Source organism: Cotesia glomerata, linkage group LG8 (assembly GCF_020080835.1).
Source record: "Cotesia glomerata isolate CgM1 linkage group LG8, MPM_Cglom_v2.3, whole genome shotgun sequence".
NCBI lineage: Eukaryota > Metazoa > Arthropoda > Insecta > Hymenoptera > Braconidae > Cotesia > Cotesia glomerata.
This window is the reverse complement of record NC_058165.1, coordinates 16,575,387-16,592,755: the sequence shown is the minus strand read 5'-3', so window position 1 is coordinate 16,592,755 and position 17,369 is coordinate 16,575,387. Positions and strand designations below refer to the sequence as shown.

At 28.2% G+C, this 17,369-nt stretch overlaps 3 protein-coding genes across 3 annotated transcripts; 1 reads left to right on the top strand and 2 right to left on the bottom strand.

The window, feature by feature from the left end:
- Positions 1 to 13: 13 nt before the first annotated feature.
- Positions 14 to 7,888, bottom strand: LOC123270866 (kinesin-associated protein 3). The gene is made up of 4 exons (XM_044737011.1): positions 7,786 to 7,888; positions 7,678 to 7,724; positions 2,381 to 4,747; positions 14 to 198 (listed from the first exon to the last, which is right to left on the bottom strand). The coding sequence occupies exons 2-4, from the start codon at positions 7,701 to 7,703 to the stop codon at positions 57 to 59; spliced, it is 2,535 nt and encodes an 844-aa protein (XP_044592946.1). The 5' UTR covers positions 7,704 to 7,724; positions 7,786 to 7,888; the 3' UTR covers positions 14 to 56.
- Positions 7,889 to 9,123: 1,235 nt separating this feature from the next.
- On the top strand, positions 9,124 to 14,050 carry LOC123270871 (inosine-uridine preferring nucleoside hydrolase-like). The gene is made up of 5 exons (XM_044737015.1): positions 9,124 to 9,165; positions 9,310 to 9,505; positions 11,873 to 12,176; positions 13,308 to 13,444; positions 13,526 to 14,050. The coding sequence occupies exons 1-5, from the start codon at positions 9,143 to 9,145 to the stop codon at positions 13,844 to 13,846; spliced, it is 981 nt and encodes a 326-aa protein (XP_044592950.1). The 5' UTR covers positions 9,124 to 9,142; the 3' UTR covers positions 13,847 to 14,050.
- A 2,257-nt stretch (positions 14,051 to 16,307) lies between these two features.
- On the bottom strand, positions 16,308 to 16,985 carry LOC123270178 (carbonic anhydrase 1-like). Its single transcript, XM_044736120.1, has 3 exons — positions 16,825 to 16,985; positions 16,558 to 16,752; positions 16,308 to 16,483 (listed from the first exon to the last, which is right to left on the bottom strand). Exons 1-3 carry the CDS (start codon positions 16,880 to 16,882, stop codon positions 16,308 to 16,310), a joined length of 429 nt encoding a protein of 142 aa, XP_044592055.1. The 5' UTR covers positions 16,883 to 16,985.
- Positions 16,986 to 17,369: the final 384 nt, after the last annotated feature.

The following is a 17,369-nucleotide window of genomic DNA, read 5'->3' as shown; positions in this document are numbered from 1 at the left end:
AGTTATTAAGTACTTAAATGTAAGCGTATTTTTAATTAAAACTAGGGAATGAGTTATTAGAGCAAAAGATGAGAAGAATCCGCCTCAGAGAATCTCACTTTTGAGTTGTGGTAAAGGTCTTCTATTCCAGAGCCCACTGACATTCGGGATTTTGATCGGGCCATAAATTCATTTATGTCGTCCATGTCTCGGCTGTATCTAAAAAAAAAAATATTTTTATTAAAAAAATTATTTTTAAACAATATTTTTGTTAAGAAAAATTATTTAAAAAAACATTTTTTTAAAGAGCTACACGGAAATAACAAGATGACACTGAATATCATCCCAGATTATACTCAGTAATATCTGTGGTGAAAAAAAATTTCAGATAGTAGCTAGAAAAATCCAGATTATACTGCGTGATATCTGGATTATACTAGCTACTATCTGAAATTTTTTTTCACTCAGTATAATTAATATTATATCAAGGTAAAAACCCCCTTTATTGACACTATAAGAGTGATCATGAATATTTGAATTTTTTTATCGTATTTCAAATCAATATTGTCAACTTTTTTTTTATAGGACACCTTAATCATTGTTTTTACTTATATAATTTAATTAATTAACTTTAATAGCAATAAATTTAATAATTAGTATATCAACTTAAAACCAACAGGTCGAATGTATGTATTACTGACAGCGCAAAAAATTCAAAGAGCCGATTATTGACATACCATTGACCCTACTATTGACAGTTTTTTTATCACAGTTAAATTTATATTAAGAATAATCATTTTTACTAGCTAATGCAAAACTATCAATAACTTTTATTATTTTAAAATTCGTTTAAGACCTAGCTTTTCTATATTTTTTATTAGAATTTTTTTAGTATTTTTCTAGTCTCAAATACTTTGATTCTTATAAAATCACATGACAATTTGTAAACATTAATACGTTGATATGTATATTGAGGGGGTTGGTTACCTTACATTATTGCCTATGTCGTTAGTTGACGCAAGTTAATTTTTGTGTCCCCATCATTGACATCCGATATTTTAAAATTAATTTTAACTCGATAATGTATAAGTAAATGATTATATGGTTATTTAGACTATAAATAATCTAAAATAATTTTAAGTAATGCAATTACATAAAAAAAAAAACATTGAGAAATCTGGATTTGAAAATAAGGTCTTTCTTAACAATATTGTTAAGAAATTACAAATTTATAAGCAGTTTTGGCCTACTTGAAAAAATGAAATTTTTGTGCGGTAAATATTTTATACCTTGGAATTAAATTTTACTATTTTTTCATTTTAAAAATATGTAAAATTGTCATGAAATATCAAAAATTGTTATTATTAACAGATTTTAATAATGAAATAAAATTAAATAGGGTGTCAATGGTGGGGGCCCTGTCAATAATAGGGGCTTTTACTTTATCTAGTATGATTAAAAAAGTCTTATTTAATAACTGTTAATAAATACTAGCAACCTTGCAGTTACTATGTGACTGCCGTGACTTGTGAACTATAAATAAATCGAATTTTGCTTGTTTAAATAATGACTTTTGTTAAATTGCATTGTACTGTTTTAACTATTGACGTTTTTATAGATATAATCTCATCCCGATGTTACACTCATTAAGAGCTTTCTTTTGAATACCCACATGCATTTTTATATATTTTTCATATATACATATATATAATATATATTTTAAAGATATAAGCTCATCTCGATGTTACATTAATCAAGAGCTTTCATTTGAGTACCCACATGCATTTTTATATATTTTTTATATATACATATATATATAATATATAAATATATGAAAAATTGATGTGGGTACTCAAACGAAAGGTCTCGATGAGTGTAATGTCAAAGTGAGCTTATATCTTAAAAAATGTCAATAGTTCACAGTTCACAGATATTTATTAAATTGCCCTATACTTTCTCAACTATTGACGTTTTCAAAGATATAAGCTCATCCCAATGTTACATTTATCAAGAGCTTTCATTTGAGTACCCACATGCATTTTTATATATTTTTCATATAAATATATATATATATAAATATATGAAAAATTGATGTGGGTACTCAAATTAAAGGTCTCGATGAGTGTAATGTCGAGGTGAGCTTATATCTTTAAAAATGTCAATTTTTCACAAGATATAAGGTCATTTCTCGATTATGTATCTAGAAATAGTGCATTTTCGAATACAGCCTAAATCCTTTTTATCATAAATTTATTGATAAGAATGATATGAAAAGGCACAACTCCAGGTCAAAACTTTCCCAACGATACCAAATTTAACCATAAAACCCCCTTTTATCATATAAATACAGTCCACAAAATTTTGCTTAAAAATGAAACAACAATTTAAAAAAAACACATACCGACTAGCAGGTCGACTGTGGCTCTCCCCAGAATCAGTAGATTTAATCCCACTCATCTCCATATCATCAGTACTAAAACTTGTCGTAGTCCCCGAAGGAAACAGCATAGTATGCTTCAGCAAATCATCATTCAAATACGGCGGTAGACTTTCATCATCATCCACAATCAAATGATTAGCATTATCCACCGCTATAGACTCAACCATCTCCAACCACTGTTGATTATGTGATCTAAACTTCTCAACTTTAATCCTCGCCGCCCACTCTTTATCAACCATCGCAATGACATCTAGACAAGCATCACAAACCTTCCTAATCACCGGGTTTTTGTCATGCATCAAGTCAATCAAGTACCCAGGCGCTTCATTATTAGTCTCCCTGATCAAGTAATCCCTAGTGGACTCATGCATTGCGATCTGATAAAAAACATAAATAATCTGCAGTACAATCTCATCATCTTCTTGCTTAGCTCTCAACAATTCTATACAAGACAGCAACAAATCAGCCTTGCAGATCAACCTAGCACAGTCTTCATCACTCGCAGCAGTCCCTAATAGAATCACCACCTCCAGAATCAAGTCATCCGGAGCTTTTCCCACCACTAAGTTATTCCTAATCCAAGGGATCAAATTACATCTTTGTAAAATCTGCGCGTAGTCCAGATCCGGCAGGACCAAGTTCCCCATCACTCCAATTAGCTCCAAAATAAAATCCTGCGAGTCTGACTGGGTCAACGCCATAGCAAAGTCTCCCACAAACTCAACAAAGTACTCCTTTAAGACTTCATGCTGGGAAATGTTTCTAATAAGCTTCATCAGGAGCGAATCTTGAGTTCTAAAAGCTTTAGAAATCAAACCTTGAAGCCGATTATTTTCTATCATCATCAGCGCATTTTTGTGGTTTATCGACAAGTTAATCCCTACTGCCACTAATTCCTTCTTAAACCGATCATCTTCTAGCTCTAAAATCATATCAATGATCAGCTGAGTGCAATCCGAGTTGTTGAACATCAGTTTGACTTTATCATCCATACTAAGGTGGTAAAGCAGCCCCAGAATTGTCGCTTTGTTCTTGATCTCATTCAGTCCCAACAATTTTATTAGCTTTGGCAATAAACCAACGCGGATCATCTTGCCTCTTAGTTTCAAATCAAAGGATAAGTTGAACAGCAGCTTTAGTGTGATCTGGACCAGGTCAATGTTGCTGTTGTTCTGCAACAAGCGCGGGAGTTTTTCAATTATATTTTCATTGGCCATCACATCTTTATTTTCTCGAAAAATAGACAATTTTTTTAAAAAAGTTATGATTAAAATTAACAAATCTGTGTTAGTCCGATCTAGAGTTTTTATGATCATAGATATGATATTCTTTTTCCGCATTTTTCTCTCTACGTCTGTATTCTCAGCGATGTTAAGCAGAAGATAGTAAGCGACTCTTAGCAGCTGTTCCTGTTTTTTAGTCAAGTTCTTGAACTTCTTCCGATACTTTTCTAAATCGTCTTTCATACGTTTAACCTCCGCATCAGTAATGTGAAAATTAATCTCAGTTGAGCGGCGCTTTAGCTCATAATCTAGAGGCGCTTCAGTCGTCCAGATGTCGTCAGTGAGCTTCAATTTTTTATCCACGTCAGAAGAAGTAGAAGTTACTGAGGGAAAAAGCACGAGGCCTGTTGTGGTTTCAAAGTACCTCCGACGCTTCTCCATGTCGTCGCGCCACTGATCATAACGCTGGAGCTCGTAGTCGATTATCTCCATACAAAGAGAGCCGATGCGGTACTCTAGAATAATTGAGTGGAATTGAGTGTAAGTGGAGAAGCAGAAGAAGATATAGACGATGTTGGTAGAGAGCTCGATGCTCCGCCGCCAGTCTTCTCGGAGAACTCGGGCGAGTGCGCTTAAAAGCGACTCGTTTTTGGTAAGCTCCAGTAAATTGTCGGGGATTCGAGCTAGCTGGAGGATAAGAGCAGAGGCTTTTATTTTGTCGGGGATTTCTTCGTACAGCAGCTCGATGTAGGAGTCCACGTTGCTGATCACTGCGCGTTCGAGGTCTCCTTCGGAGTTGGTGGAAGATGCTGGACGAGAGGGTTGTTCTTCGTTCATTTTGCGGTTTTGGAGGTAGTAGATCAGCTGCTCTACTTCGTGAAGCTTTGATTCGTGGATTAGGGAACATTTTTCCATTACTTCTTTTGCTAGCAGGGAGACGTTTGTGTCCGCGTTCAAGCTTTTTAGGCGGATTATCTTTTGGCACTCTTTGCGGTCTCCGAGCATTGGGTCTCCGAGCTCGCCGAGGATTAGAGCTTCCACGTCGTAGTTTACGACGAGAGCTTTTTCTGTTGGGTGCACGTCCAATGTTCCTGATCGGACTTTTCTGGAAGTTGTTGAATTATTTTAGAAAATTTTAAAAAATATTTTTGAAAATTATTGTAATTTTCAATAATAATTAAGGTAGATTAGCAGCAAAAAATAACGTCATGTTCAAAATTCATAAATTCTGTGGTACTAGGGCTTCACACGAGACGAGAGTAGGCGAGAATATCAAAAATCTCGTCTCGGTCTCGTCTATTCCGAAAAAATTAAGTCTCGTCTCGTCTCGTGACCAGTTGTCTCGTCTCGTCTCGCTTAGTTCTAAATTCACAGATGTATACAGTAATTGTTCATATTTTTACTACAAAAAATACAGGAAAAAACGAAAAATTCCTCCAGATGTCCAAATAGAGACTAAATTTTCAAAACATCGGGATTTAGTGGCAATAAAAGTTGTCCGTTAAGCACTGAATTTATAATGAGATTAGTTTTTATATTTGTAAATTCTATTTTTTCGTGAAAAATAACGTTAATTATCGCAAATTTGTAATAAACATAATAATTAATATTCTTTTGAAATATATCGACAAAACACATTGGAAATTATAATGGAAACTCTTTATATTTAATTGTTTTATATAGGCGTTGAAAAAGGACAAGTCAAATATAAGAAAAGTTTACTGTATGTCTGTAGTAAATAAGAGGATCTTCCAGGTAGAAAATTTTGAGCCAAAAAAAAACCCTTCAATAAAAAAACCCTTCATACTCAGATAAGGATGCCATGATGTTTTGTATTGACAAACTACGATATAAAAATATATATATTAATAAGTATACTTCAAAAATTATAGTTTCAACTTTGAGTTTTTTTTTTTAAGTTACAAAAAACTTTTTCACAGATGGTCACCAGATTTTATACTTTGTAAAATTTATTGTTCTCTATGTGGATCTTTTCTAATTTTTCTAATAAAAACTTCATAAAAAAAATTTTACGAGACCAAGAACGAGACTCTCGGGTTGCGCTATGTGTGTTCTTGGTATCGCCGATAATATTTTCAAAAATGTCTCGTCTCGTCTCGTCTCGCTTTTCCAAGACGAGAAAAATCTCGCTCTCGTGTGAAGCCCTATCTGGTACTATTTATGAACATTCGTTTGTTGTTGCGGCTATCAGGTTCTGGCAAGATTTGCCACCTGGAATTTCAAATTCTCTTAGCTTAGAATCATTTAAATTCAAGCTATTTGATTTTCTTTTAAGTTTAGATTAACTGGATTTCTATTTAAATTACTGATAAATACTGGTAAAGTGTAAAAAATGTATATATTAAGATATTTAAAATTGTAACCATGCTACTTTTTTTTAATGTACTTAATTTTTTATTCTCAAGCTATACTTCAAATTTTAATTATATTATTTATGTGAAACAAAATTCTATGTATTTACTTCTTGCTATTTGGCTTTATGTCTTGGCATTTAAATTCAATAAATAAATAAATAAAAATAATTTTTTTTTTATTTCTATGTGAAGAAATTTTTTTTTTTTAGAATAATTTAATTATAAAAGTCTAATTGATTTTGGTATCATTTTTTTTGGCTAAAAAAATAATTTTAAGAATTAAAAAAAAAAAAGAACAATAATTAAATAAAATATAGAATAATTATTGATATGTCATTAAATAAAATTTCAATAAATATTTTTTTAATAATTAGAATTTTTTTATGATTGTTAATTCAACAATTTCACTGAAATTAGAAGATATTTTACTTTGGTAATTATTTACAAGTGGGGTCCACCTTATTTTTGCCCATATTTAGGTGAAAAATTAACATTTAAAAATTTTTTTTTATTCTGCTAGTTTTTACGGCGCATTTATGATAAAAAAAGTCGTGAAAGAAAAAAATAAAGATTTCGATAGTTTTTTTGCCTTCAAAAGTTAGAAAAAATTTTAGCTTTCATGTTTTTGGATAAAATTTCTATTTTATTTTTTTTTTATGTTTTTGATATCTTTTTTTTTTTTTTGAAAACTACATAAAAAAACGAATTAAAAAAAAAAAAAAAAGTTGACAATCACAATATTCTAAAAAATGTATAAATTTTTTTGAAAATTTGTTAAAATTGTGATAATCAACTTTTTTTTTTAATTGTTCATTTTTTTCTGTATTATTAAAAAAAAATATATCAATAAAATCAAATAGAAATTTCGTTCAAAAAAATGAAAATTAAAAATGGTGACCCCACTTGTAAATATTTATCGATTTTTTTGCTGATAAGAAATAATAAAAAATAATTTTACGAATGAAAAAAAATAAAGAACAATTATTAAATAAAATACAAAATAATTATTGAAATGTCATTAAATAAAATTTTAATAAATTTTTTTTTAATAATTTGATTTTTTTATGATCCTTAAATCAGCAATTTTACTGAAATTAGAAGACATTTTATTTTATTTGAATTTTATTTAACAAATAATTTAATTATAAATTATTTGTAAAAAATTTCACTCGCAATTTTTTTTACAATTTCTGCATGTAGAATTTTTCTATACGTTTATTTTTGTTGTAATTTTTTTGTTATAAATCAGCAAAAATCTGACAATTTTTGAAAATTTTATAATTAGTTATGATAAAAAAAATTAATTTTCAAAAAATTCGCTGCAATAATTTTTAAAAAATTTCTACCTGTCAAATTTTTATCATAATAATTTAATTATAAAAATTTAAAAAATTATCAAGTGTCTGTTGATTTTAATATCATAATATTTTCTTATTATTTAATGAAAAGAAGAAATAATAAAAAAATAAAAAAAAAACGAACATCATCGATTGAACAATAATTAGATAAAATACAGAATAATTATTGAAATGTCATAAAATAAAACAACAATAAATATTTTTCCATAACCTGACATTGCATAAAAGGTCAATTGATAAGGTTATAAAAAAAATAAATTGATTATTTATTCAGTTGAAAATCAATAACAAACAACAATTACCTTTTCAAAAATTTCGCTTCGTCCATTTTAATACTCCTCTTGATTTCCTTAAAAAAAATGATGTATATCAGTAGAAGTATAAATGTATTTTTCTTATTATTTAATTACGGTTAATTTTTTATTAATTTGACCACTGTAAGTGTAATAATAATAAATAAAGTAGTAAAGTAGTCATTGCTCTACTCTTTAGACATCCGTAACTCTAGACTTTTTATGTGAGCTTATGAATAATAATAATGATTTTATTTATTTCACTCGCCGTGACAGTAGCTGGTTATAACCTGGTTATTTTAACGGTAGAAATAATTACTAGAAAGGGTTTTTTCTGGTAATTTATTTTAAAATTAATTCTTATGGTTTTTAGTTTTATAATGAAAATTAATTTAGCATATATTTCATAAATTTAGGAATTTTTTTACCCAATAAATCATGGCAAAAAAAAATTAAATAAAAAAAATGACATGACAAAATTTAAAAAAATTAAAAACGCAGTTTTTTAAAAATAATTTTTTGGAACACATTTGTTTGATAAGAAAATTAAAAAATTGTCAAGTGACAGCTAAATTTAATGACACTGAAGTTGACAGACAAAAAATTTTCTTAAAATTTTATTAAAAGATTTCCCATGTGAAAATTAATAAAAATTACAATTAGAAATTTTTAGAAGCATTTTTTTTATTGTAATTGATTTGTTATAAAAATTTTTTATGACATTCAAGTTAGCTGTCACTTGACCAATTTTAAATTTTATTTAACAATTAAATTAATTCTAAAAAATTATTGTTGAAAAATTGCATATTCAATTCTTTAAAAATTCTACATGTCAATTTTTTTTCCTAATTTTTTTTTTCCACAATTTATTTGTTAGAAAAATTCTAAAAATTGTTAAACGTCAGCTAAATTAATTTTCATAAATTTTTTAAATTGTCAGCTGACGACTGTATTATTCTTTTATAACTTCAGTATTACCAAATTTAATGTCATAATTTTATAAAACTAAAGTTAGCCGACGTTTATAATTTTTTATTTATTGAATTGGAATAAAAAAATATTTATTAAAAATTGCACTTAAAGTTTTAAAATTTTTTTAAAAATGAAATTTTTTTTTGTATAAAAAATTTTAATAAAAAAAATTTTTAAATGTTGGCTAATTTAATTTTCATTTAGTTTTTATTTTATTGTGAAAATTTTAATGATTAAGAAGTTTTTCAATAAAAACAATCACAATATGATGAAATAAACTTTATCATTATTTTTTATTTATATTATTATTTATTACATATGACTTTGACATATTTATTAAATTATTTTATGTAGATAATTAGAAGGATGAAGAAATAATTAGTATATATAAATTGAATATAAAATCAAAAGACAATAATTTTACTATTGACATAAAATATGCTGACTTGAAAGTTTATTAATTGATTTTATTATTATTATTAATTAATTAATTAATTATTAAATGTATAACGTTTATAAATATATGTAAGTATTATTTTTTATTCTTTACTTCTTAATATGTAGAATAGTTTTTAATTTTTTACTTTTTGAAATTTATAATAAAAATTTTTTTAAAGAAGAAAATATTACACAATTAAAATACTAATCAAAAAAATAATTACTTCACAGACGAATGATGTTCAAGAAGAAAGTAATAGTTGACTGTGATGGTGGTACTGATGATGCAGTTTCTCTGGTGATCTTGTTGAATGCTCACAAGCAAAACTTAATTGAACTGACAGCAATTACTTGCGTCGCTGGTAATACTGATATTGAAAATGTTGTAAAGAATGTTTTCAGAATTTTAGAACTTTGTGAAATTGATGTAAGTATTTTAGCTTCACTCGATCCTTACAATTTTTAATTTATATGAAAATTAACTGAGCAGATACAATGCCTTTCAATGATTCGTACCGCGGTCAAGAATTTGACGGAAAATGGAAACATCAAAATTTGGACAACTCTAAATAAAGAAATCACTAAGTATAACATTTATATAAATACTATATTAGAAATAATAAAAAAATTATTCATCTAAATAAGGATAATTAAAAATTTTGATAATAATAAAGGTAGTAATGTAAAAATTTAGTTACCATAAAAATTGGAATTATTTTAAAAAAGATAAGCATAAAATTATAAAATTTAAAAATAAGATATCCATTATTAAATTAGACAAATCATAAAACAAACAAGTGAAATGACAGATATTTAAAAAATGGAGAAGAATAAATTTAGACAAGTCAATAAAAAGACAATTAAAAATTTAGAAATATAAAAAAATTAACAGTTTTAATTATTCGTAAACTTAAAAAATAGCCATCCCTAAATATAGACCAGTAAATTTAGATATCTTTAATTTTGGACATCTCTAAATATTTACAAATATAAATTTTTACAATTCATAACAAAGACGATTAAAAACATAGTAATCATACAAAATAAGCACTAAGAAATTTAAAATACAAAAGATAGCTAAAAATGAATTTATTTTCCTGTGACCGCTGCTCCAGGAAGTTATAAAGTTATTTGCGATCGATTGTCCTGTAATTTTTAAAACACACCAAGATTTTGCTTGTAATCTTAGTAAAAAATATTTTCGAGAACCCGGAACTTCCAACAGCTCCTGTGACCGCTGCTCCAAGGAGTTGTAACGATATTTACGACCTATTTTCCTGTAATTCTTAAACCCCACAGAGATTTCGCTTTTAATCTTGGTAAAAAAATAACTATGTGGACCCGGAACTGCCAACAGCTCCAATGACCGCTGCTCCAGGGAGTTGTACCGGTATTTGCGACCTATTGTCCTGTAATTTTTAAAATCCACAGAGATTTTACTTTTAATAATTATCGTAAAAAATATTTTCGAGGACCCGGAACTGCCAACAGTTCCCATGACCGCTGCTCCAGGAAGTTGAACAGTTATTTTTGATCGATTCTCCTTTAATTTTCAAAACAAACTAAGATTTAGCTTTTAATCTTGGAAAAAAATATTTTCGAGGACCCTGAACTCCCAACAGCTCCTATGACCGCTGCTCCAGGAAGTTGTATAGTTATTTGCGATCTATTGTTCTATAATTCTTAAAACGAATAAAGATTTTGTTTTTAAGCTCGGTAAAAAATATTTTTGAGGATATATACTTCCTGGAGCAGCGGTCACAGGAGCTGTTGGGAGTTCCGGGTCCTCGAAAATATTTTTTACCAAGATTAAAAGCAAAATCTTAGTGTGTTTTAAAAATTACAAGACAATCGGTCGCAAGTATCAGTACAACTTCCTGGAGAAGCGGTCACAGGAGCTGATGGCAGTTCCGGGTCCTCGAAAATATTTTTTACTGAGGTTACAAGCAAAACCTTGGTGTGTTTTAAAAATTACAGGACAATCGATCGCAAATAACTTTATAACTTCCTGGAGCAGCGGTCATCATAGAAAAATAAATTCATTTTTAGCTATCTTTTGTATTTTAAATTTCTTAGTGCTTAATTTGTATGATTACTATGTTTTTAATCGTCTTTGTTATGAATTGTAAAAATTTATATTTGTAAATATTTAGAGATGTCCAAAATTATAAAGATATCTAAATTTACTGGTCTATATTTAGATGGCTATTTTTTAAGTTTACGAATAATTAAAACCGTCAATTTTTTTATATTTCTAAATTTTCAATTGTCTTTTTATTGACTTGTCTAAATTTATTCTTCTCCATTTTTTAAATATCTGTCATTTCACTTGTTTGTTTTATGATTTGTCTAATTTAATGGATATCTTATTTTTAAATTTTATAATTTTATGCTTATCTTTTTTAAAATAATTCCAATTTTTATGGTAACTAAATTTTTACATTACTACCTTTATTATTATCAAAATTTTTAATTATCCTTATTTAGACAAATAATTTTTTTATTATTTCTAATATAATATTTATGTAAATTTTTTACTTAGTGATTTCTTTATTTAGAGTTTTGTCCAAATTTTGATGTTTCCAATTTCCATAAAATTCTTGACCGGTACGATTCATTGAAAGGCATTGTACGTATTTGATAATTTTAAGAATTTTTTTAACAAATAAATTATTGCGAAAAAAATTGACATGTAGAAATTTTATAAAATTAAAATTCGAATGTTTTAAAAATAATTTAATTAATTAATTAATTAATGATTAAAAATTTAATTAATGATTAAAAATCATTTAAGGTACCGGTGTACAAAGGAGCAAACTCATCTTTGATCTCCATAGAGTCGGTATTAGTAAAAGCCGCTGATTTTAAATACCATGGGAATGACGGATTTGGAGATGTTCTGCAGAAAGAAGTAAATATTAGTAATTTAAAAAAAGAGCATGCAGTAATTGCACTTCAAAAAATAATTACTGATCATCCTGATCAAGTTTCTGTGGTGTGTTTGGGGCCGCTGACAAATATTGCGCTTGCTGTTAAAATTTATCCGGAGATTTTGGACAGTGTGAAAGATTTTTATGTCATGGGTGGAAATTCTACGGGTAATTTTTTTATTTATTTATTATTACACAGCAAAACCTAAGTGCGTTATGTTAATACACATGAAGTGTGTTCCATATTTAACGCCTTAAACAAACTATACTTTTTTGTAATCACTTTTACACGTTTTATGGTGTGTTAAAATTCTATAATTTGCTTATGCCATCAAAGCATAGTACATACTTGATGTGTGTTAAAATAACACACTTGGTTTTGGAGTGTATTTTAGTATTTGGTGAATATTATTACCAGCTGATCCAGAATAAATTTATTTATGTATAAATTTTGGAAATTAGAATTTCTGCGCCCGTGTTTTGGCACACATTCTCTGATCTTTGCGCCAACACACGTAGCCAAAAACCCCCTCCACTAAGTTACATAATTAAATTTATTGACAACAGATGATAGTGTTAATCTTTTTTATAAAAATTTTTTTATTTATTTCTTTAACTTAACAAAAATTTTTATTTTAATAGCGGAAAAAATAAGCTTCAATGTTTGAATTTTTATTTTGGTTAATAATTAAAAGAGATCTAGCTGTAACAAAAAAAAACATTTTTGGAAAATAACATATACCAGCAACCTTATTGCCGTCACTATGTGACTGCCATGACTTGTGAACTATAAATAAATAAAATTTTGCTTTATTAAATAATGACTTTTGTTAAATTGTACTGTACTTTTTTAAATATTGACGTTTTTAAAGATATAAGTTCATCCCGATGTTACACTCATCAAGAGCTTTCATTTGAGTACCCACATGCATTTTGATATATTTCTCAAATATATATATATATATATATATATAAATATATGAAAAATTGATGTGGGTACTCAAACGAAAGGTCTCGATGAGTGTAACATCGGAACGAGCTTATATCTTTAAAAATGTCAATAGTTCACGAGATACAAGGTCATTTCTTAATTATGTATCTAGAGATAGAGTATTTTCGAATGCAGCTTAAATATTTGTAATAAATTCACTATCGGTGAGAATGATATGAAACCTTGAAAAGGCACAAATTCAAGATAAAACCTTTGCAATGACACTAAATTTCACTAAAAAGAAAACCGATGAATATTTTAGATACAAAATTTTTTCTTATTCTCTTAATAGTATAGATGATTTTTAGGATTAGGTAATACAACATCACAAGCAGAATTTAATTTCTACGCAGATCCAGAAAGTGTTCATATGTTTTTGCAAAGTAATACCAAACCTTTGTGGATTTTTCCTTGGGAAACTTGTCTGAAAACTTATATACCTATGGTAAAATGGACTACAATTATAACTCAAATAATTAATTGATTAATTTAATAAAATAATCATACTTAATATTTATAATTAAAGGACTGGCGAGATGAAATTTCATCAAAAGCAGGATCTCGAGAGAAGATAAAACTGATCACCGAAATCGAAGACGGGGCGTACAAAAATAAGGACAAAAGAGAATACTATTGTCCGTGTGATGGATTTTGCGCTGCTGCGGTTGTTAATTCAAGTGTCATCAAACGTTATGAGGAGTGTCATATGGACGTCGAACTGCATGGAATAAAAACACGTGGTCAAAGTGTCATTGATCATTTAAAAGACAACAAACCCAATGTTTTGCTGGTTAATGAAATTGATGTTGAAGAATTTAAAACTATTATGTTTCAAGCTTTTCAATAATTTTATTATAGTAAAAAATTATTTAATTTATTAAGAAAGTAGAAGAGTCCTGTGTCTTCAAGGGATATTTTTAACTGAAAAATTTGTTTTTCTATAATTTATTCCTATAAATAATATCTTGACGGAAATAAGTCGATTATTTATTCTAAGAAAATAGAGTGTGTGTTATATAGTCTGGTGTAAAGATAATAAATTAGCACTCAATGCCTCTAAATGCTGTGTTATATCTTATAGTAGGTCTAATAATATTATTTATTATCCTTTTAAGATTGAGGGCGAGATATTAAACAGAGTTAGCACGTGTAAAGATCTTGGCGTAACATTTGATGCTAGATTATCGTTCACCCCTCATATCAAAAATATAGTAATTTCGGCAATGAGAACACTAGAATTTGTCATTAGAGTATCTAAAAAATTCAAGAATCTTAAAGCCATCCTAACACTCTATACTGCACTAGTGCGCCCCTCGCGGTTTTTGGAATACCGTAAATTTTCGGTATTAATGCGTTTACCATAAATTAACCGTTATAATTCTGAAATAATACGGTATTTCTGTGGTTATTTTGGCCAGTTTTTTTTACTATAGTTATACATCATTTCTACCGTACTTTTGCTGCAGTTCAGAAATAATACGATAAAATTACCGTAAAACTCTAGAACTTTTACCGTAAAAAATCTATGTATTAACTATAATATTACAATAATAAAATCGTATTTCCACGGTAAAAATACCGAAGATATACTGCAATTTTGTCGCGTTTATACTGATATAATTAAAGATATAATGCTTTCTACCGTAAGACGGACGGTTGTGTTTATTACTCGGTGAGTTTTATTAGGTGACTGAGTAAATAGTTACGGATAGTGTCTCTGATAGCTCAACTGATAGAGCCTTCGGCGCTTTACTAGATGATCCGGGTTCGAATCCCGGTCTGGACTAAAAAAAATGATAATAATAATAATAATAACAGAGAAATTAATTTATCAACCTCGTAAAAATTATTCATGATAATTTATAATATTATAAAGAAAAATTTTAAGCTATTGAAAAATAGTAGTAAAGCAGCATATTTTTGGTATTTTGCCGGTAATAGAAAGTAGGGATCTTCTTTTACGGTTTTTTTGCTGCAATAGTGCCGCAGATATACAGTAAATATGCGGTACATTTACGGTTTAAATGCTGTCAATATACCGTAATTTTTCTATTGTATTGCCGTAAATATTCTGAATTTATTTCGTCATTTTTTCGTAATAATTCGACAAAAAAACTGGCTAAAATAACTGAAGTATTACGGTAAAAATACAGCATTTATATCATATAAATAGCGAATCTTTACGGCATTTCCAAAACCGTGAGGGGCCCTAAACTTGAATATGCTGCAGTGGCCTGGTCTCCCTCATATGCTAAGTACAAGTTCGAACTTGAAAAGGTCCAACTAAACGTAAGTTCCTAAAGTACCTAGCTTATAAAAAGTACGGAGTATATCCTGAAAGGGGAACTGACTATCACTCTCTCTGCTCTGATGCCGGATTACTTACTCTTGAAGAGAGGAGAATCTGTGCCTCAGTACTTTTTGTAACCGATTTACACGCGGTTAGCGGCAATCGATGTAGTTTTTTAAGCTCTATGATATATTTTTAAACACAAATTGATCAGACCGGAAATTTCGGTGTGATTTGAAAAAAACATCATCAAAGAAACTTGCTGTGGCCTTAAAACATCGAGAACTGATGAAAGCTCGATTTTTGCAAAACGGGGTGAAAACAATAACTTCCCGATTTTTGGAAATCTTCGATTTTCTTAGCGGGAAGTTAAAAATTGTATCATCTTATGAAATAGTTTTTTCTATTAATAATACATATTTTTTGCAAAAACATAAACTATAATTTTTATATTAAATTTTAACGTTTAATAATACCTCCAAATTTTCAAGATGAGAAAATTTTTATCTCAGCTGAAGTAAGTGGCGCTACTTCCCTAAAGTATCTAAAAATCTTGATTAAATATAAAACTTCATTGTATCAAGTATTTATGATAATTTTAATTAAGAAAAAATTACTTCTACCAAGAATAGAATTTAAAGAAAAATTTTTACTTCGGCCAACACAACTTCGGTCTTTCTTCAGGCACCTGACAAATTTTCTTGAGTCAAGAATTTTGTTCTCAAGTCAAGAAATTTTACTTCCTATGTATTACGGTAAACATACAGCATTTATATCGTATAAATACCGAATCTTTGCGGTATTTCCAAAACCGTGAAGGAGAATACATTTTGAAAATTTCTCTAAGATACATTACATAAAATACCGCATTTATCATTAGTCCATTTTTGGAGCCTTCAGCTTCTTCATAACTAGCATATTCTTTATTATAGTGAACTACTTGCATCTCCATTGCAAAACTGAAGATGATTTTTAGTAAAAAATAATTTTTATACTCTGACATAAATTAATTATGGTGTTAAATTAAATGATTTTGTTGATACCTCTTACCACCTAGCTGATGTTCGCTTCCATTTTTAACGTCATATCCCCAACGGAATTGAAAAGAATGTAGTATGTATTTACCTTCAAGAAGCCCGCCATAAACATAGGGTGTCTTTTCTGGGTCGTTAGGCCATTTGAACAATAGTTTTACTTGATAACATTTTAAATAATTATAAAAAACAAATATAAGAATAGAAAGATTAAAGAAGAAATTGAAATTTTACCTGTGTGGCCATCGTTCTTTAATGTCATTCTCTCAGGTACGGTACTATGAATTCTTTCAAATATTAATGGCTCAAGATCAGAATCTAAATTAGATTCACCAACGAGATCATAGGAAACATCGATAGGCGATTGGAATGAACCTCCACACTGTGGATATTCATCCGCCCATTCGTTAGCATTTTCGTAACTATAATCTGGGGAAGAATTTAAATATATATTTAATTATTATAAGCTTAATAGTATAATAGTATAATTTTCATTCTTACCAGCTGATATCGGTAAGACACATAATGATATAAAGATTACGTTAAATATGAAAATCATTTATTATTTTAAAATTAATATTTAAAAATTTAAAGACTTCAGTGTTTAGTCGCTAAAATATTAATGTTAGAACTAATCGTTACTTTGTAAAGAACTTCTTGAAGAATGGATCTCAAATTAAAATTCAAATAGCAACGTTAACTTATCGTTATTTATAATTGTTTGTAGCAATTAAACATGCAACCTCTAGTTAAAGTCCATTTCAATTATTTAGTCGATTATTTTTAATATTGCTCAAATAGATAACAATAATAACTTAGGGCATTCCATAGAAATGGGAAAATGACTAAAGTTTTAAAAATTTCTTTAATTCATCCTAATTAAGTCCTAATATATTATTAAAGTCTATATTTTACTAATTTGTAAAGAAAATTTTTTTAATCAATAAAGAAAACCGATTTTTTCTCTCCTAGTAATGCTTTTCAACCGTATATATGTATTTGTAAATAAATAATTTTTTTTAAAAAATAAAATAAAATTGTAAAAT